The sequence below is a fragment of the Phaseolus vulgaris genome, chromosome 10 (genome assembly GCF_000499845.2).
Source record: "Phaseolus vulgaris cultivar G19833 chromosome 10, P. vulgaris v2.0, whole genome shotgun sequence".
In the NCBI taxonomy this organism is placed as follows: Eukaryota; Viridiplantae; Streptophyta; class Magnoliopsida; order Fabales; family Fabaceae; genus Phaseolus; species Phaseolus vulgaris.
The window spans coordinates 43,849,591-43,871,607 of NC_023750.2; the positions used below are offsets into that span (position 1 = coordinate 43,849,591).

The window sequence follows — 22,017 nt, forward strand, 5'->3', positions numbered from 1 at the left end:
CTAATTTTGATTCATATATCATGTTGACTAATCTTTCTATAAATCACTTTAACAATTTTATCAAACTTTTTGACATGTTTAATGATAAACTATATTAAGAAATAAACTTTAAATTTAACTCAACATTATAAAATCGGTTGATATCAGAGTTATTTCGAGTTTATTCTAATAAGAGTTTGTTGCACTTATCATGACACATACTATGTTGAACGGGAGTGTGTTGAAGATATCACATCAACTACATATTAACATATTTCATAATATATAAGTGAGTGCAAAACCTACATTATAAGCCATTTTTATGAAGTTAAATTAAGTTTAAAGTTCATTTCTTAATAGACTATGTTAATAAAATGAATGAAGTGATTTTTTTTATATAAAAACTTTCATGTTAGACATCACTATGCAACTTAGTTAGGTTAACACTTCAAACAACAATAATCATATGCCATCACATGAAAAAAAATATTATTAAAAAAGAAAAAAAAAAATATAAAAATATGGAGAGAATGAAATTATTTAATTTATCTGAAGAAAATAAAAAATTAAATTAATATTTGATTTGATTAAATTCATGATAAAACTTGTTGGTATAGAAAGGCATGACTATTTGAATAGTATAGTATCTTTATAAATTAATTGGAGTGACACATTTATAAGGACTATTCTATAATTGATGATTATTTTGATTCATTTAGCCAAATTTGTTGTGTTTATGAAATAACTATTTTGTTTGACTAAAAAATTTGAAAATCTTTGAGAGATTTTAAAATTGTATGTTACGAATGAAAACATAAACTTTGTATAGTAAGTTTGATTCTAAAACTATTTCAACTAATGAGTGAGTGATTGTACGGTATTTATTAGTTAAATTCATTACACTGATAATAAAATTTTATAATATTTTAAATCAAATCTTTTATCCAAATCAAACAATTAATTAATAAGTATACGATTCGCAAAGCTTATTTTAAGTTTTTACGATATCTAAAAGAGAATTTTAAAAGTTTATATTAGATTATAATCAATATATAAATTTTAAATGGTGAACTTCATAAAAGAAAAATATGCAAATGTTTTTAGTAATAATTCATATGTAAAATAATATTAAATTAAAAATTTGAATTACTTTTAAGCATCTTATCCAAATGAACTGCAATTATTTTTGGTTTGGTTGAATCTTACATCAGATCAATAGGTCATTTTGGTCCACTTTAAAAAAAATTAAAAAAATAAGAATTCAACTAATAATTTTAAAAATTGAAGGTATATCGTTGAATTTTAATTTTAGATATAATTATTAAATATATAAATAAATAAAAATTATAACATATCTTTGTGTATTAATTAACAAAAAATTGATAAAAAATTTACAAGAAGACTTTTAGAGGGAAATTTATAATTTTTTTCCAAAATCTAAAATTCCATGATTGGTCGATTATCCGGTATTTGTTTTCTCACATTAATTTTTTTTTATTAACACATTCTTATAAAAGAAACGAGAATTTAATTTTCCTAAATCAGAGTAAAAAATTTATTTAAAAAGAAATATTACTCTCATCAAATCATTAAACATGATAATAACTTAACAATTAATAATTTCAGTAAAACCAGCACATTATTCCTTTACAAAGCATGAAACTTGCTCTTTATTCGTCATTTTTTACCAACTCTGCTTTTAATTTTAAAAAATTAATATTTGTATTTTCTTTTGTTTAAAATAGGTTTAATTTTTTTTTTCCATAAAGTGGGTCCTCACTTTAATTTCAAAAGAAAAAAAAAAGCATTAAAGAAAGAGAAAAAGAAAAAGAAAAAGAAGAATTTGAATCCAGGATTCCTGGGTGGTGTTTTTATAATGTTATTGGATGTAAAGAGTGAAGAAGAACAATTTTAAACTGAGAAGCAACTTCTGTGTAATTGGGCAAAGCAAAAAGAGAAAAAAGAGAAGATTTTGAGCGTTGATGAAGATCATGATGATCAAGACCCAACAATCAACGGCGAAGGTGGAGGGAGGGGGCGACGGGTTCTGCTCCTTCCCCTGCGCCCTCTCGCAGGGGATGGTGTTGAATTTGGTGCACTCAGCTTCTTTCCCTCACTCGCCAATGCCTCCTTCTCTCCCTCGCATTGCTTCTCTTCCATTCTGTGATGTCTAACTTTTGTTGAGTTCAATGTCACAGGAAGAACACAGTTGCACAAAAAACCTGCAACAAATCAAATTGTTCATGTCAATTTGAATCCAACCGTTTTTTCTTCGAAGTCAACAATAACTGTGTTTAAAATTTACTGGGAATGGTAGTGTGGTAGTGTATGCTGCTGTGTAACCCACATCACTGAATATTTTAATTGCAAATTTCAAATTTCAAATTTACGCAAGCAAACAAAAACACCTGAGATGAAAACGACAGGTAATAATAATATTGAAAAAAAAAACAGGCATGTTGTGTTGGGTTAACGTTGTTGTTGGTGGTGGTGTTGGTGTTGGGTGTGGGAATGGTAGTGATGAACAGTGAACACAGTGAGGTGGCACTTACCGATTCTGGCAAGACGATTGACCCAGCTGGGGATGGGATTTCCGGTGAGTCTGAGACAAGCGTCGTTGCAGAAATGGTTGCAATTCTTTGTGATGAGATTGTAAGCATTTCCTCTGTATTCGGCGGCGAGTTCTTCCATAACCGCCTTCACTTCGCCTGGTCCCATGTCGGTTTTTCCGATCAGAATCGTTTTTCTGAAACTGAAACCTTCGCACCTCTTTGGCTCCCCCTCGAATATCCCCGTCGACGGATACTCGTGAGCCCCGAACGCGAATTCAACGCCGTGAACTGCACCGCAGCAACAACAGAATGAAAAATTCAGTTTTTGTGAGATTAAAGGGGAAAGAGAGCGACCCAGAAATTTTTTCTTGTTGCGGATCGTAGATCTGAGGTGGGTTCTTGCAGAGATTCAAAAGGGTGGAGAGTGAGTGAGAGAGAGAGAGAGAGAGAGAGAGAGAGAGAGAGAGAGAGAGAGAGAGAGAAAATCGACGAACCTTGCACGCCGGAATGGTACACTCCGAGGCCGAACCAGTAAGCGTAACCGTTTATCGGAGTCAGATCGTAGACGTTGAGGTACACCGGGACCGATCCCGAAGCGACGCCGTTTTTGGAGCTCTTCCTGCACAGCATTCTGCGGCGGCGTTTTGATCGCAAAACGCCGACTACTTCATCGCCGTTTCACACGGAAGAAGAAGAAGCAGAGTTCAATACGAAATGAAGGTGAAGGTTTAAAGTTGTTTGCTTTTCCCAATTGGGTATGAGAATTTTGAAGAAACGGAAAATGGGTTGTGGAAGATGAGGAGAAAGAAGAAAGGGTGTGGTTGGTTAACGGGTTTCACCGGCGGTGGGTGGTAGTGGTAGCGGTGGCGGTGGCAGTGCGTGTGCGTGAATTGGGAGCATATCTAGTGTGTTACATACGCATGTAAATGTATTTATAAATCAAAGGTTTTGGAATTGAAGGGGTTATGATTTGGTGTGAAATTACGGTTGTGCCAGAGGCATGAGCTGGTGGTGGTATTGGGTGCAAGATGTGATTGTATTGAAAAGAATTTGTCATAATTATGGCGTATGGGTGAGTGGTTCCATGTTATGCAATGTATATTGTATTATTATGAGGTGTGTTTTAGTGGAGATTTGATCTTAAAGTAAAGAAAAAGGAGAGGGTGATGATGGGTTTTGGGGAAAGGGGAGATATGATAATGGATTCAATTAACAACTTTTTTTTGGATTAAAGAACTTAATTAGGTATGTTCTTTGGAGTCTACTCATGTATGAAGAAGAAGAAGTGAGTGAGGTAAAGAACATAGAAAAGAGTTTGACCTAGGAAAGTGGTAGAATTGGTTTGTTAATTTGTTGTTGTTTTTTGTTTATGGGTGATAACAATAATAATGTCCTCACGTGGGTGTGGTGAATAATAGCACTAACAAATTGTAATCCAATCTCATGTGGTTGAGATTGGTGACATTGATTTTTTAACAGAAATTCAGATATTCCAGAACCAGTTTTTTGGTAGATTTGAGACCATGGAATTCACCTAGTTCCAATAGCATTACCAGAACCCTTTTTCAGGTAGAATTTAGGTACTAAATTCATTGAGAATCTGTAGAAAATTGTGAACTATAGACAATACATTCGGGAGTTATTATTCTGGTGATGTATTATAATAATAATAGTGAAATTGTTATTTAAGTATATTTTTTTCTTCAACATGAATTTAGAGTAAATAATATGTGTAATATTAATATAAACAAAGTTTTTGATTAAGTTTTGTGAATTTAGAGTATTTTATTTTTTATTAAAATTGGTCTCATATATATATAAACTCGTTGAACATTTCTTATCTTTATTTTAAGTTAATATAAGATCTCAATAAAAAATAAATAAATAAATAAATATATATATATATATCGTGATATTATATATTTATAATTAACTACTAATAAAATCTGTTCAACAAACTATTGTTATAATAAATTTTAAATTACTGAGTTTAATTTAACTTTACAGTATCAATATATAAAATAATATTTTTAACCATTTATATATATTATAAAATATTTTTATCGTAAAATGGTTTTATCTTTTAAATTTTGTGAAGTTATACTTGTTATATGTATTATAAAATGTTTTATCGTAAAACGGTTTTATCTTTTGAATTTTGTGAAGTTATACATGTTATGGAATAAATTCAAAAGATGAAACCTACTAATGTCTGACTTGAATGTGATTTTATCTTGGTTTGTGCTGTGTTTACTGTTTTGACTGATGAAATACTTGTCATAATCACTCTGAGAAACTCTGATTTAGGATTATTCATATTTTTGAAAAAAAAAATACATATACCGATAAGTTAACTAATTTAAAATTGATTTATAATAGAAAACTAATTTGTGAAATTGAATTCTATTCTAACTGTCATGAACTATTTCTTAAATGTGAATTTTTGACACACAAATTTTTTATTCTATTTATATATTATAATTTACATTGATTTTGTTAGTAATATAAAATAAATATATTTATAATACAAATATAATAGATAAATATACATTATCCTAAAAGTTTTAAATTTATTTCATGTATTTTTTTAAGACTGAATCAATATTTTATCAAAAGCTGGTATATTTTAATGAGCGAAGAATACACTCGAATTTAAAATGGAAACTTTTGAACTTGTACAATTTATCATCATAGTATTTTTATAGTAAAAAATAATAAATAATTTCAAAGCGTACCTCAGTATTTATTACAAATTCTAATTGGTATCATTAGAACTTGAATTTAACCACTTGATAAAAAAAAAAATATAAACTACACATAATGAAGCAATTGAATCTTATATCATAAAAGAAAGGTAATTTTCTGTATAAATTTTCCATTTTTAATTGAGCTTATTTTTTTAAAATAAACATTAAATTAATTAATCACTTAATAAACATGAAATTAATAAAATATTGATAATTAATAATTTGAAAATTAAAACTTCATACTTAAAAAGAGTTTTTCATTAATTGAACACAATCATATGAGTATTTTTATAATCGCTTAATACATTAAACAAAAACCAATAACATATATTTTTTAATATTTTATCGTATATTTAGAAAAATATATTAATAAATTAATTTGAATGTTAAAAATTAAATTTAAATATTTATTATACTATCAGCATTTTTCTAATTAAAAATATTAACACGGCCTTGTATAGTAACTTATAGGTATCATTATATATTATATTTATAGTGGATATAAATATTTATGATCGAATTGAAACATTTGATATTATGATTAAATACAATTTCAAAATAGAAAAAATCCATTTTAAAATGAAAAATGTAAATTAATTAAAGATTGTGAAAGTCAAAGAAAAACCAAGTGAATAAATGAATTATTATTGTTGCATTTTGAATTCTTTAGTAAATTGTGTATTTTTCTAAATATAATAAATTTTCTATTCTCCACCATTGATTTTTTTTTTTGTTATATTTTAATTTTTAAATACTTAAATTATACAATTTATATTTTGACATCCCAATGTATGTCTGGTAATCACTTGAGAAATTCTCCTAATCAAAACAACTTTATATTAAGATATTTTTATAATATTACAATAATTTTGACGTGAAAATATTTTTTTTATAATAATTTTCATATAAAACTTTTTGTCCTTGTCCATGACTGGTAAATAGGAAATATATAAAGAAAATCTTTAAATAATTATAGACAGAATCAGATAATAATTTCTTATTTATTTCGATTAATAAATTTTAATAAAGACTCGACTAAAAATTTAACCAAAACCTAAATAAAATGAAGCACGATGCATACTTTATCCAAAATTAAACTTATGTTGTAAATATCTAAATAAATAAATTAGTAAACATAAAAAAGTAAGCAACAATGAAACATTAATCAATAATCAATTACCATTATTTTTTTCGTAAAATTTTCTCTTAATTCTAGAGAAAAATTAATTTTCCCATATATAACGGATACTTTTTTAGTATTTTCAATACTTTATATTCTTGTTTTTATAACTTTCATTGATTACAATCATTTTACATTTTTTTTTCAGATTAAACAAACAAGCTATTAGAAATTAAAATAAAAAAATTATTACTAGTAATTTATTTTACATATGAGAATGAGGTAAGACAATAAGTTTTTTTTTTCTTTTGAAATCTAATAACGAATTTTCTCAAAACTTTTAATTTAGTTTTATACGACAACAAACAAAATTAGTTAATAATGGAACATTAAAACTGAAAATTGACATTTAAACTTCCTCTATTTTTTATAAATTGTTAAATTAATTTTTCTTTTTTTATATTATGCTAATGGTTCATAAGTTTTAAATTTTCATTATTTCAAATAATGTAATGAGGAAAATTATAGGAATCTAATTAAATAAAGCTATCTTTGAGGCTCGTGTGTCCGTGTTGAATATATGTATTGAACACTGACACCCATACAACACACGCATTTGGTGGAGTATCAAATTAAAAAAATATTTATTGAATTTATGACAATTCTCGTACGATTTTAACATAATTTTAAAAAAGAAAAATACATTAATTTTCTTAAAAACTTAATTTATTATACAAATTTTAATTATGATTACAAAATTAAGAAACAAATTCTTTAGAATATGAAAATTATCTTTTGCTAAAAAAATTGAAATATATTTATACACTAAATTTTTATTGTCAATTTATATAATTTATAATTATATAATATATAGATTTGTATTTAAATATTTTATATTTTAATTTTTTTTTTCGTATTAGTATTATAGTATTTGTATATAAACTATAACAATTTTAATGTATATGTATGTCCATTTTTTTTTAAAGTACTTGTTTTTGTTGCTAACTTTGTTGAATAATAATAGTAAATTTGGGGAGTAGAAACGGGGCGGGTATTTTGGATCCGAAATTTGAAGGGAGCGGTGGTTTTGTATGATGAACCTATGTTTGGCGGCGGAGCAAGGTGGTTACGCTCCTCGGAGCGATTCAGGTTTTTCGCAACGTCGTTCTCCACCAACGCCAGAACCCGTTATTCCTTTTGTACATCCACTAGAAACAGTAACAACAACGGCGACAACAAAAACATCGTCGTCGATGATGAAAGGTATCGACAGCTGGAGAATCTCGACATGATGACTGCCGCTAAGATCCTTTTCACTGATCCCCCCAAGAAGAAGAAGTTTGGGTATCCCTCTTTCTCTCCTCTATGTTTTCTCTTTTACGCATTTCGTCAAACACCTTCCCTGCACCTTTTTCTTCCACATGAGAACCAAACTCTGATGATAACTTTACTTAATGATGCATGCTATCTCCACTTTATTGCCTCTCTCTGCATCTGTTTCTTTTCTATCACATTGGGAGTTTCAAGCTGCAAGTAAATACTACGAAAGCCTTGTTTATTTTTTTTTTAATTTTAAAAAATTACATCAGAAACTTATTTTGATAACCCAACATTGCAAACTTTATTGAAAGTAGATCATAACTCACTTTCACAAGTCATTAAATCCAATAAGTTCGTATAATAAGCTTTTCCAATGGAAAATGATTAATGTAAACGATGATTGTTAAAAGTCAGGAACTAAAACAATCGACTCTCCTTCATATTGGTCCTTAACATTCACTAAAGCAAATCATGAATTCCAAAGTTAAAGACCAGAGTGAAACTAAAGGCCGGGTAAAAACTATATGGATGGATGTATGTTATACGAAAATTAAAGTAAGGATAACTATATTTGTTTATACTGTTAATAATGAAGGGGAAAAAATTCTTACTTTGCATCTCTGTTTTTCTTGGTCAGGTTTGATTTTCATCTTGTACAGTTTTTTTTTGCGTGCTTGCCTTCCTTGGGTACGATGCTCAGCCTTTAAAGTTTTATTTTATCATTTTCAAAATGTTCTACAGTTATCATCTAAGTTTTTTTTTTCCACACAGCTGTGTATTTGGTGGCACAATATGCTCGTTATGAAATCAGAAAAATGGAGGCGGTACGTTATCTTTCCTTTTTCTGATATTGTAATATAAGGGTGATTTTCGATCATCATATAAATGTTGATAGGTTCTTGTGATCATCTTGTTCCCTCTTCATAATCTGACCATTCAATTCAGGGCTCCGTCTAAAGTGCTTTCTATGGAATCCTTTAGGAATGAAACTTCTTGTATGACAATCTAACAAGACTCGTATACGCTATTCAGTGTTCTGATCCACTTTATTTCCTAGCTAGACACTGATGATATATAAACTATATCGTTGATACACTCTGCAAATGTTTGCGGTGGCTGTACTGTGGAATTGTTTGCTGAGAATTAATGAGAGATACAGTGAATTATTTTAAAATATATTGGAGTTTCCTAGGCTGTATTATATGCTTTTGTTGAACCTGTTATTTGTTGGTATATTTGTAATTTACATTTAAATAATTGGATGAATGATTCTCCAAATCACTTCGTAGGACGTGGAGAAGAAAAGGAAGCTGAAGGAAGAAGAAGAAGCAAAGGAAAAAGAAAAAGAAATGGAACTAAATCCCCCAGAAGAAAAGGAAGACAAATTTGATCCCCAGCTTTCAGATGTGAAAGTGAGACTTGAGAAACTTGAAGAGGCTGTGAAGGAGATTGTTGTTGGAACAAAGAAACAATCAAGTAGCAACCTGGACAAAAATCAGGTGCCTGATAATGAGAAAAAACACTTAAATTCTTCTTCACCAAAGGACACTAGTCCCACTGATTCTGCATCAGATAGAGCTGATAATGAAGACCATTTTGGTAAACATAATCCTTCCAAGTCAAAGCCAGAATTATGTGAAGACAGTAAGGGTTCAGATGCAACTCCAAATTCTTCTCTTCAGGATCCCAAAGGCCAGAGTCAAAGTGGAGGGGCTCATTAAGGTACTAGGATATTTAGAAATTTTTTAAGTCATTAGATTGAAATGATCAAAAGCTATAGGTTTTTTTCTTTCTTTTTTTCTCAAAAAATGATTAGTTATTTAATCATACTCCACAGGTTACCCAAACCTGTAGTCAATCCCCTTCCTCTGAGAAAAAAACTGTTCAAGTGTTTTTGGGAAGGAAGATATAAATGGGAAAGCTATTTGCGGTGCATCACTTTAGTTGCCACATATATGTGGAAACTAGAAAGTAATTGTTATTTGGGCTTTATGCTGCCTGCAGTCATGTAAGAATCCAGTAAATTAATAATTTTTTTTCTAGGCTTTGATCATTTGTATGTCGAAGGGAGTAAACTTTAAATGCGTGTTCATCCTCTCCGTTTAATTTAATTTTAGTTTAGTTCTTCAACCTTCTTTTATTTAATTAAGTCCTGTAACTTATATTTTTATGCCAAAGCTTTCCCCTTTGTTAGCTTTGTCAGTCGTACGTGGTGTTTAACCCGTCAATTGAATCCAAAATGATATGATTTTGGACTAGTGCCTCTTCTTTTTCCCTTCTTTGTGGGTTTAGCGAGGAAGAAGGCAGCAGCACCTACACTAGTGATAAGGAGCAAGATTGTGATCTTGAAGTGGTTGTTAAATGCCCTGTGGAGAAATTAAGGTGGCCATGGAAAGTGGTGTCAATTTCAAAGAGAGTGGGGATTTGGAGCTGAACCCTCTTGGACCAACATTTGAGTGAACCAACACCGGACCAAAATTTTGTCAACTCTGTCTTGTATTCCTCTGTGAATTGAAACCAACACAAGTGTATTTTTTACTTTTGTTTGACGCAATAGCTGTGAGAGCTCTTGTCTATGTTTATGGTTGGTTGGAGACAGTTATAATCTTGAGTGTATCAATTTCATAGGCTTGAATGCAACTGCAATAGTTTGGTGAGGTGGAATGTTCATCTTGGTTGATTTGGTGATTTGGATTTAATGCGATTAAATGTCTCATTAATCACCTCCAGATATTTGGAAGAAAAATTAATGTGAGACTGCTGTTCATAATGTTTATATTGAGGACCTTAGAACTCAGAAGTTGACTTCTTATTACCCTTGTATTGTCCTTTGGAAAAAAATGTGCTCTATCTTTAGATGTTTGATAATATGAAATGGTCTATTTTTGTATAACAGTACATTTCCTGAGTTAGATACTAGTATGGTTGGCGTAACAATGAGTAATTGCTAGCTTTGAAAATATTTCTTTGGATCCAATTTCAGTAATTGCTGCTATGTATTGGAAGTGGAGACTGCTTTATTAATGGGTAATGTTAGATTCAGAAACAACTTTTATACGATTGTAACCTCTCTCATTGTTTTGATTTATTGAAATAATGCCCCTTGGGGTCAAGAATGTTGGACATATAGATTTTTAAGAGAATCAAGTTCAGAACATGAAAACTATTAACAGGATCCAGGGTGGATGAATATCACAACATTTTTAACAAATTCATTTTAATTATTTATGTTTGAAATTTTTTATGGGTTAAATATGTTCTTTGTCCTAATACTATAACATTAACACACCAATTTAGTTTTTTTCTTAGTCCAAATTTTAAACATTGAATAGTAAGAAAATTGTTAGAATGAATCTTTACTAATGTTTTCTTTTATGTAAGAAACGAATTCATGAATTGTATTTGTATTATAGTGTTATAGCATTCACGTGATGAGTTAATGTGAAATATTTTAACATTCTAATTCATATTGAAAATTAGTTTGTTATTTGAAAAATTTGACAAATATCCATTTTAATAATTTTGTTATTATAAATTTTTAGAAGATCTAAAGTTTTCACTAGGAACGAAAATCAATTTTGAATGAAAGTATTGAAAAGATAAACATATTTAATCCATTTTTTTTATTACTTTCTTCTATTTTTCTACATTTTGCTATAATTATTTTAGTTAAATACTGTACTGCTTTCTTTACTTTTTCATAGTTGGTTTTCTTTAATAATTTCATTTTCAATCAAAAAAAATATAAAACATAATATATTCATATTATCAACAGGAACAACAAACAAATTAATTAGTCTACTTTTTTAAAACAATTTTTGTACGTTAAATATCTATTTTCTCATCCGTTATTTATTAAAATTACAATATCCAAACACACAAAAAATGCACACTAAATATTTACTACCACCAATTTTACCAATTTGTTTTGGGATGAATGCATGTCCCAATCATTCCACCTTGGCAATATAATGAAGTACCATAAGAGTAAAACTCAATTTGCTCCAATAATAATAATATTGTTATTTTTGTTTCAATTTATTTATGGAAAATAAATTTGTAATAAATTTGTAATAGGTGGAACACTTGTTTTATTTATTGTGGAAAAATCAGATTTTGAGTTTTTTACATTTTTCGTGAAAGAAATGTTTGTGCTAATAAGCTTACTAGGATTTATAGAGACCAATTTTATTGATATAACATACTTCTATCTAGAGTTATTTATGAGTAAGTATATGTTACTTTATGTGATGGTAGATGATTGTTGTTACTTGATATTTAAACTGATATGTCAAGTTTCGTAAAAAAAAAAAATTAAAAATAAGATGGTGATTTTGTATTTTAGAAGTAAAAATGGGAAATAAGCACATAAGTAATACACCTTTAATTGCTTTACTATTTTTGTAGTCTCAGACATAATTTCATAAACCCTTTCATCCGATCTAAAACCCTAGTCTGGTGCCTGTGATTCCCACTTCGTGCTCTTCTTGTTCAATGGCACGCTTAATTCGTTCCCTCAGAAAATCCCTAACCCTAACCCTAACACACCAATTTCACCATCAACAACAACCACAACTATGCATTTCTCACCACCTATTCCGAAGAAGTTACATATCGGAGATGCGCAAATCAGCTTTCGAGGGTAACATTTTGAGACTCCTTCGCAACGAGATTCAGTACGAGCTCCAATCCTCTCCTCCCAACGACGTACGCTTTCTTTTCCCCTTTCCCTCTAACTTCCACTCACAAATCACGTCTCAGAGCTTCAAAATGCATACACAAACCTCCTTAACGCTCCATGTTTTGTTTCAAGATAAATCTAGCAACACACTTTCTAACAGTTCCATTGGATAAAATTTATTGGATAGTTTTTTTGTGATTTTTTTTCTCAGTGAAATTCAATTTGTAACGTTGTGTGTTCAATAGAGTGTATTAGATAGTGATTTCTCAGCGTTTTTCTCTGTATCAATTGAAGTTGTATGTATTTTTGTTCAGAGCATGAATTTTAATATGGCCGCTCTTGTTTTACAGCCTGTTACGAAGTTTGGTTCCTTTATGGTGGATGGCCGAGCTGGGGAGCGGTGGATTACATTGAAAAAACGATATGCTGATGAAGACATTAAACTTGAAGTCACCATGTTTGATGGAGCTCTTCCTGCTCCAACTCAAACTCCAGACGGTGGTGTAATTAATTCTGATGAAATGCAGATGCACATTACTGTAATTGTCACTATCTCCAAGGGAGAAGGTGATGGTGTGTTGCAAATTACGTGTTCTGCTTGGCCTGACGATGTAGAGATAAAAAAGGTGTTCATACGTGCAAATGAGAATATAATAGATGAGGCCTATGTTGGTCCGGAATTCACGTAGGTTTACTCACTCATTTCCACTCCTAGTTGTTTGCTTAGATTTGGAATTGTGTTAACAGTACCTTTTTCTGTTGGTTCTTGGCAGGGAGTTGGATGATGCGTTGCAAGACAGCCTTTATGATTTTTTGGAAGTAAGGGGCATAAATGATGAACTTGCTGTTTTCTTGCATCAGTACATGAAACACAAGGATAAAACGGAGTATGTAAGATGGATGGAAAGGGTCAAGTCTTTTATTGAAAGGAAATAAGGGCATTGAAATTTCAACAAGCTATTAAATCACTTCTCCTGTATTTTTTGGTCACTGAAGTGTGAATCTAAGCAGGTGCAGCTCTTTGTTTTTTGTTGACTTCTGCTTTAGATTTGTAGGTAGTGTTGGTGGAAATTGTACTGGAGATTGGAAAGGGCTGTATCGTATTTGTGGTTTTTGCTCCGGATCTTCTACATGAACAAAAAGATAGCACACATAAGATAGAATTACAGCTTTGCTAATGGCAGATTTTTCTCTCTTCTACATATTCTGCATGCTTATTCACTTTTATGATTTTGATTTCGGTTTTGCAATCCATAAACAGTGATTCGTAATGTTTGATTACTAGTAGCCAACAGCTGAATAATAGATGCAATTATTTTGATCTTGTTCCAAAACAATGCCTTAGCAGATATTACTTACACCTGGGTGGGGGAGCTTTTTCCATACCATTTTTAAATTGTCATTTTCTCTCATGTGCTGCCCAAACTAATCTTATCTACACATGATGATTACTGTTATAGAACTACGTAAGTCTCCTGCAATAAAATATCATGCACAAGAATTTGTTGTGGATGGTTTGGATTTAGAGCTTGAAGGAAAATAATGGATGTGTGTGAGTGCATGATGTTGGTATTTGCCTTGTTGATCTGCATTTGGCAAGTGAACCAATAAAAAGGTAAGAGTTTGAGTAGAGTACCATCCCAGTCCCCGTGTTTCAATTTGTCAAACCCTTAGACTGGATTGGTTAGCTGGTGGAAACACAGGTTCTCTGATTCAACTGGCTTGTATAGTAGTTTGAATTGCTTGAGATATTAATGGTTAGTGATAAAATTAGCATCCAACGAGATTTGACTATTCTGCAGTTTGGTTACCATGGTAATTGCTGTTTTTTCGTAATCACTTCTGTTATAAAAGCATATACTCTGTTTGTGATACCAGTTACGCACATCAGCATTCATACCAGAGCCTGGGAATATCAAAACATGATTACAACCGAAATGCAGTCACTGGGATAACAATGATCTGTATATTGTAGATTGTTCATTTGGTTGTCAAAGTTACTGAATGTAGAAAGCTGGTTTCATGTGTTTGAGAGATGAGTTCTAGAGAAGAAAGGAAGGGAGAAATGTATTTCCAATTTTTTTTCTCTATTTTGGTTACTTTAAATAAAATATAAAATGATAAAGTTGCATAAGTTTAATGTCTTAATCGTTTTGTTTATTTTTATAAACATTCCACTAGTCTCCACTCTTTTTCTGTTCTGTTTTATATGATTGAAGCAATGTATAAAAGAACTATAATAAAATGAGTTTTTAATCATTTTAATGAAATAATTGACGCTTTTAATATGAAAACATTTAATGTAAGAAAACATGAATCGTGTAGCTTTTTGAATTCAATAATTTATATTATTAAAAATTAAATTTAGATATACATTTAATTCGTATAAAATGAACTTTATTCAGACACAATTTTGAATGTCTCACCTTCTGATATACATATGCCATTGGATATCACAAGAACTTACTTAACCTTCGGTTAAAGGTACATAAATTTGGTAAAAATACAGATGTTTTTAACCACTAATGTTCAAACCTATTATTTGAGATGCTCCTATTTGATAATGGACATACATGAGGTTCGAACATGTCTCTTAAATGGTGTATCCGTGTCGAACACAGGATACGACACTTGTAGGATATGTATCGGTAAAATGTCAAATTAAAAAAATATTTGTTGAATTTTTAACAATTCTAACATGGTTCTAACACAATTTTAAAAATGATAAATACATTAATTTTCTAAAAACTCAAGCTTATTATATAAATATGATTATAAAAAATAAGAAACAAATATTTTTGAACCAACCATGAAAAATATTTCTGTTAAAAAAAAACTAAAACATACTTGTGCATATAAATCTTTATCAACAATTTATATATTTCATAATTATATAATATACACAACCTTATTTTCATATCTTACATTTTAAAGTTATACGTATCTCCGTGTGTATATGTATTTATCTGAGTGTCTATGCTATATAGGCATACATAGTGACACCAAACCAAAATAAAAGTAGAATAATAAGAATAGAAAGAAGAAACAAGTTTCAGTAGCCAAGTTGAGATTTTGACGTTAATACAACTTTGGTTTAATAGAGAAGGTGAGGACGGGCAATATCAAATTTAATAATGAAACAAGATCTTGAAGAAGAAGAAGAATCAAATTTAGGTTCAGAATTTCATGTCCATGTGTTGCGTTGGATTTGTTCATCTGTGTTCTTTCTTGGTTGGGTGGCAAAACTAAAGGTTCTGAATATTTTATTGGAGGAATGGTGAAGAATGAGGTATGGTACCACAAGTAAAATAGACAGCACAACCGAAGTGCTAGATATAGGAAGAGGAAACCCCAGACTCAGAATCTACCTTTGGAAACATCTTAGATCCTATAGACAATACATCCTTTGTTAGCGTGAGATTACCATGATCATTAACTGTCATAATAACTACACTTTCAGTTGCTTTTGCTCCTTAATCTCATCATAGTACTTATGTTCCATGATTAAAACGAGATTAGTGTAAACATCATGCGGATATGGACCTACAAATTTGTTTGTCCCTTGAGATATCTTTAGGTAAGAAATCAGGACCATCAAGATTCAAGATTTTAATCAGTAACATTTCCTTTTGAAATGATGTGATTGCAGAGCTGAGTGTCATTTTGGCTTACTTTCACATGGCTTGCCTCACCAACTTCTGTGATCCAAATAGAGATGGTCGATTTCTCCAACTACAGGTGGGTCAAAGTAGGAGTCAGTGAGACAATCACAGCCTTTGAAACTGTGCATTTTGGTGGACCAATATCTTCCATTGGAATTTGAAAAAACAACACTCACTACCATCCAAATTTCTACAAAGTGTGGACCTTTGTCACCAAAAATGTGAGACATATATGCCCTGATCCAAACAGTCCCTGGTTGACATTTACTGCATTGTCAAATAACAAGGGAACTCCAATAACTACATGCTACTAGACTTCTTTAATTCAATTCATGGTGTGTTTTTTTCTTTATTAAAAAATAAATAAAATAAAATGAGGAACTTCAGGCGTGTCCAATCGTTATACAAATAATCTCAACACAAACTTCTTATCACCCAACCAACAGACATTATAACACATCAGCTACATTAACATACCATAACAAGATAAAAGAACACGTCAATATACAATTACATCAATCATCTAAGAAACACATTCTCTGGATAAGACACAAAAGTCCAACAACTAATTCATGGTGTAGAAGATGCAAAGTATCTAGTAGAAACTTGACCAAAACTTAGTTAAAATATCAGTAGTCTGGTGAAAAAAGCTCTACCTGCTTTTTATAGAACTGAACCGAGTTATGTTTTAAGAGGAATCAAACACATGCAGATCCATCAACTTTTTTAATTTTCAAATCAATTATTGAATAACTCAAAGCTGTGAGGACCTAACTTCCCTACCTCTTGAGAATTGGCGAAGAAAAGAGAGTTTGATGTACTCATGCTGTTACAAAGCAATTTAAAGCTTGATGGAAGTTTTAACTTGAAAATAAATCCATCCATGTAGAGCCATTATTCATGACTGAAACAACATTAAAAGCAAAACGAGCTCTGGTAAGTAGCCAAAATGCATTTAGACTTTGTGGAGCAAGAGATACATGAGGACAAAAGAAGTGAAAAAGGAAAGAGGTGTGAAGCTGTTGGACAATGAAAAAAGACACAAATCAACTGGGGTATGCCATGTTGAATAGTAACTACTTAGAGCTTAAGGGACAAGTCAAGCTTCTGCAACTTCTCTTGTTTAGACTTCAAATGAGTAATGCTACCAAAGCAGAAACCTCCAAATCCCTCTGACACCAGCCTTGTGGAAAACTTGCCTAACTTTGGAACACTATCAGCCAAGGATGACTCAGTTTCTGCCACCACACGAAAATTTCCAATTGCTGGTTGTGAATCCAAAGGCTGCCTCTGCCACCCTTTGGAATGGCACAACCCGAAAAAGGGTGTTTGATGAGAAGGTTTGTTAATCATGGCATGAACCTGAATTCCAAGTGATTTGTTGTATAAGCCATGGGAAGGAAGAAAAGGCATGGTGGAGTAGGTGTGTCCAAAATCTGCTGCACCTGCTTTGTATCCTCTTCTTGCTAAAGTTCTTTCACGTTTGTGTGCATTCTGGTGTCCCCCAAGTGCCTGAGAACTATAAAACTTTCTTTGGCAGTAGTTGCATGAGAAGACCCGGGGATCCAGTTCATTTCCCTGACTAGACTCTGATGAATTTTCAGAGAAATTCGTATGGAAACAATTGAGGAGGTTGAGTTCTGGCTTTGAGTCATCATCACCTGAATCCTTGTTGGAGAGACTTAGATCTAGTAAAACACGAGGAATTGAGTCATGTGGGTGTTTTTGATCTTCACTTTCTGTGTGATTCCTCTTTTTTGGAGTGTCTATGGAAGATTTTTGGCATGGCATAGTATCTGAAAATGTGATGATGTTCAAGCTTTCTGAAGGGCATGGCTCTTGCCTTTGAAGATCCATGTGGCAAGAAATTTGCAATAATTGTCTTGCTGGTGGTGTTGGTTATGGAAGTTTGGTTTAACAGGAAGAACAAGAGAGATGGAGTTTGTGAATGATGTAACAACAATAAATGGTGTGTGCTATGTATAGAAGTAGATAGCACTATTTTACAGTTACAAGGTCTTAATATAGCAAGACCTAAAAATTAAGACATGCCTTTGTCTTTGTGTGTGCTTGATTGGAACATATGTAGAACACCCACGTACAACTTGCTAGTGCATACCCCATTGAACTTTTCCTTTTTTTCATTTTCTTTTGGTAATTTTTATTTGTCTTCTCACTTGTCACTTTACATTTCTGGTCTCTGTATCTGCCTTTTATCGGTATATTCATGTCTATAGGTTATGAGGGGCTAAAAATCCAAGATAAGATCAATACCCCACTTTTCAAAATTCAGAATAATGTGGTATTGTAGAATGGACTTGTCTTATAAAAGGTGTGGTATACTGAATTTCTTAATCCTGTTGGTGGATTTGCAGTATCTTCTCTGAAACTCTTCTGTCCTTGTCCTGCATTATGGTTTCTTTATCTCCTCCTAGGACATACACTTGTCCACACTTACAATTTCTTTTAGCAAGGGAATATTTGCACATTACTTAAAAACTTTGATGGTATTATTATGCAACTTGACATCTCAGTTAGGTCGACACTTCAAATAACAACAATCATATGTCATCATCAAAAAAGTATTATTAAAACTTCTATCACTTTAATCCTTCCACAGAAACTGATTCCATCCTAGAACACCAACTAAATATACAAATCCAGTGTATGTAGTAAATAACAATATCCTATTCAAACAAAGTGGAAAATAGAAAAGTAACACAAATTCATGACAGTTAGAACAGAATTCAATTTCACAACATCATTTGTTCATACTGAGTATCATACTCTCTCACAGTCAACAGAATTACCAAGCTACTAATATTTCACAATCAAGGATGTTGTACTCTCTGTAGCTTTGATCCTTACACATATTAGCCATAGAAAGAAAGTTAAAAGAAAAAAATCTATAAAAGATGCATGGCTTGTTTTATATTTAAGAATATCTTGAATGAATGAGCTGTCTGATTTTTCTAGACGGTAAAGTGGCTTCTTTCATGGACGCTCTTGTGGCTAATTTCAAGATGTAATCATTGGAGGCCTTCTGTTTCTGTATCTGTTCACCATTCTTTAGACGAACCTTCTAAACACAAACAAGCAACAACCATAGATTTGAAGTGCCTTAAAGCCATGCAAGAGGAATATGCTGCTCTCATTGCTCATTACACGTGGACATCGGTGTCACCACTTCCCAATGTCGATGTAGTAGCTTGGCCCTACGTAACTAAGGATGTGAAATGGTGTGCACTTTATGATTCAGACTCAATTTACTCCACTGCAAATTCATGCCAGAAAAAATTCTGAAGGGTCAGAATGTGATCATGTACTTTCAAATAATTGCATTGGAACCTTGCTTTTAAATTGTAGTGGCTTGCAATTTTACAACTATCTATTCATATTTTTCTTTCATTTCAGCAATTGTAAACTACTTCATCAGCAACTTCCATTCAAGTCACTCTTTGAACCAATCATAATTCAGAAGCTAGTTTTGTTGCTAAGTTTTTTTTTTTACTAAACTATGAGATTTATTCTACACCAAACTTTCATACCTGTTTCTACCAACCACTATTTAAAGTGTGCTTTACCCTCTTTACCAATTTATAACTATTTGCTAAGAATTGACAAATGAGAAAACTAAATTTCACTTGCTAGATTTTCTATTCTTAGGGTTCCTTCAGAAGATTGTCATAATGCAACAGCCAGAGATTCATATACAATAAGGGTAACTAAGCAATAATGGCAGCTACACTCTTGCTCCCTTAAATTTAACAAATGACTACTCTTTGAGTAATATTCACCCGGTCGATTATATGTAGAAAACTCAGAACAAGGATAGATAACAATTTTAGTTAATTCCTTCTAGAAAAAATAAATAATTTATAGTGTTTGTCATGTTGTACCCAGACAAAGTTCTTTGGCATCTCAAACTTTCTCTTATACTGCTGCATCTGCATGATGATATTTTTGTCAGCGTTCTATGTTTATGTCTTTTTGTTTCCCCTTTTCTTTTGCATGGTTCCTTCTCCAAATATTTTACTTAGGATTGTTTTTTAATGTATATTACATACTTCACCTCTGTAATAATTGAACTGCATCATGCATCATAACTGTAAGTAACTTAAGTATGGAGTCAGAGTCTCATGTTAAATAAAAAATAGAACAAACCTAATACTAAAGTAAGTAAGATGAATAATATATATGGTTTTTGAGTTAGGGTATCAACAACTAAATAAAATATTAGTAAGTATCAATCATATAATAGTTTTTATTATAAATAAAAGTCACAAGGAGATCATTAAAAAGTAATATATGAGACCATAAAAAATAAATTAAATTATGATCTTTATGATAAAGATGACTGATGTATTATTTATGTACTGAAAGTTAATCATTGTACATTTGTTTCCATTTGAAGTTTGTATTATTGAGAAACAGTATGAAAAATATACAACAAAAAAGAGATCAAAAAGATGTTATGAGGATAAAATAATTTGTGATACAGAGAAAAAAATTGAAGTTGTAAAAATTAGAAAATGTTATGTAAATATATTATATGAAAAACATAACACAATTCTATAGTACTTATGGGGTTTCAAGTGTCCAATATGAGGAAGCTTTTTACTTACAGAGATCTCATGTTGATATATATGTTTGTAGCTTTTACTTACACAGATCTTATAGTTGATACCACATCATAAACTATGGTCCCTAGTATTTTATCTGAAGAAAATGCCCTTTCATAGTTGGGTATGTGTCTTTTCTCGTTTGTGTTTTGAGTTCTTTTAAGCACATAATAATTGAAGTCTATTATGGGAATTTCAGATGCCAGTTTCCTTTCTTGGAATAGTAAAACGTGACACGAAAAATTGCCATATAGAGGCAACCAATCCAACTTTCCCTCCTACTATGCAATGCCTGCTTCTACCATTTTGCTTCTTCTGTCACACAAAACATGTCACTATTCCACACACCACTCTCAGACTCCATATCTTCTCTCTCTTTCTATTTTCAAACCATTTTTTAGTGTCTTAAGAGTATATATATTATTAAAATCATGCCATCTAGAATGAAGTTAGTTTCTATGCCCTATTGCAGAAGTTTATATTTATTTAGCCAATATCTCTTTCTATAAGTTTATTGATACTGTTTTCATTACAGAACTCAAGAAAGTCAGTTTAGTTTTGCTGTCGGTAACATGATGTATGTAAGGTTATTAGACTAATGAACTTGTATTCCTTAAACTAAGTTTCAGATTTAATCTTTGTGAATAAAGAAAACAGGTTTGGAAAGCAATTTTTTGTTAAAAACGACCAATTAAATTATCTGACATAAATTGCAGGTATGTCACAGTGAAAAAATAATTGCTGCAAGAGAGCTGAACATTTAGTCCTCTCTCTTTAGGCATATGAACTGCATGCATCTCTTTCAAGAGGTGGAACTGCGTGTATTATTAATTAGCTAGCTAGGCACCTTAGGTAACAGTTGAAAGTAATGTTAGGTAAGTTTGTATGATGATAAAACTGTAGACTGTTACAGATTTTGTCTTGTAGCAGATCTTGATAAGAAGGCTTGGCATGAATGAGGCAATGATTAATTTGTAATTAATCTTCTTTATGCACCAAGGAAAATTGATGATGATGTATCTAATCTAGTGCTGCAATGCTATGAAAATGAGGTCCCCCTGGTCCCCCTTGAAGCTCTTGCAACCTTTCACTTTCTTGAGAGTTGGAGCCTTTTTGCTTGCAACCTCATTTTATTGTGATTGTGACAACAACCAACACAAAGTGTTGTACACAAGCAACTGAGGCCGCACGGTTGGCTTGCAGAAACACATGCTGTGATACCTAGCAAAGAATTCTTTGACATTTGATGGATAAGTAATAACTTTTGAGATTGTTTAACCCTTTTGCTTGTGCTCACGTTGGCTTGGAATCAAATGCTTGACAAGAAAGGATGG

At 31.3% G+C, this 22,017-nt stretch overlaps 4 protein-coding genes across 5 annotated transcripts; 2 read left to right on the plus strand and 2 right to left on the minus strand.

The window, feature by feature from the left end:
* Positions 1-1,821: 1,821 nt before the first annotated feature.
* LOC137819200 (deSI-like protein At4g17486) lies at positions 1,822-3,732 on the minus strand. Its single transcript, XM_068622974.1, has 3 exons — positions 3,026-3,732; positions 2,532-2,819; positions 1,822-2,201 (listed from the first exon to the last, which is right to left on the minus strand). Exons 1-3 carry the CDS (start codon positions 3,159-3,161, stop codon positions 1,978-1,980), a joined length of 648 nt encoding a protein of 215 aa, XP_068479075.1. The 5' UTR covers positions 3,162-3,732; the 3' UTR covers positions 1,822-1,977.
* Positions 3,733-7,356: 3,624 nt separating this feature from the next.
* On the plus strand, positions 7,357-10,533 carry LOC137819033 (protein PXR1-like). Of its 2 annotated transcripts, none has more exons than XM_068622740.1 (5): positions 7,357-7,742; positions 8,356-8,405; positions 8,490-8,542; positions 9,008-9,440; positions 9,556-9,771. In XM_068622740.1, exons 1-4 carry the CDS (start codon positions 7,501-7,503, stop codon positions 9,437-9,439), a joined length of 777 nt encoding a protein of 258 aa, XP_068478841.1. In that variant the 5' UTR covers positions 7,357-7,500; the 3' UTR covers position 9,440; positions 9,556-9,771. The 2 variants fall into 2 exon arrangements, with proteins under 2 accessions (XP_068478841.1, XP_068478842.1); XM_068622741.1 differs by lacking the exon at positions 9,556-9,771 and adding an exon at positions 10,011-10,533 and having other exon boundaries at positions 7,388-7,742.
* Positions 10,534-12,115: 1,582 nt separating this feature from the next.
* Positions 12,116-13,601, plus strand: LOC137819373 (uncharacterized protein At2g39795, mitochondrial-like). The gene is made up of 3 exons (XM_068623193.1): positions 12,116-12,425; positions 12,750-13,084; positions 13,173-13,601. The coding sequence occupies exons 1-3, from the start codon at positions 12,213-12,215 to the stop codon at positions 13,333-13,335; spliced, it is 711 nt and encodes a 236-aa protein (XP_068479294.1). The 5' UTR covers positions 12,116-12,212; the 3' UTR covers positions 13,336-13,601.
* Positions 13,602-16,976: 3,375 nt separating this feature from the next.
* LOC137819447 (zinc finger protein 3-like) lies at positions 16,977-19,223 on the minus strand. Its single transcript, XM_068623302.1, has one exon. It carries the CDS (start codon positions 17,916-17,918, stop codon positions 17,142-17,144), a length of 777 nt encoding a protein of 258 aa, XP_068479403.1. The 5' UTR covers positions 17,919-19,223; the 3' UTR covers positions 16,977-17,141.
* Positions 19,224-22,017: the final 2,794 nt, after the last annotated feature.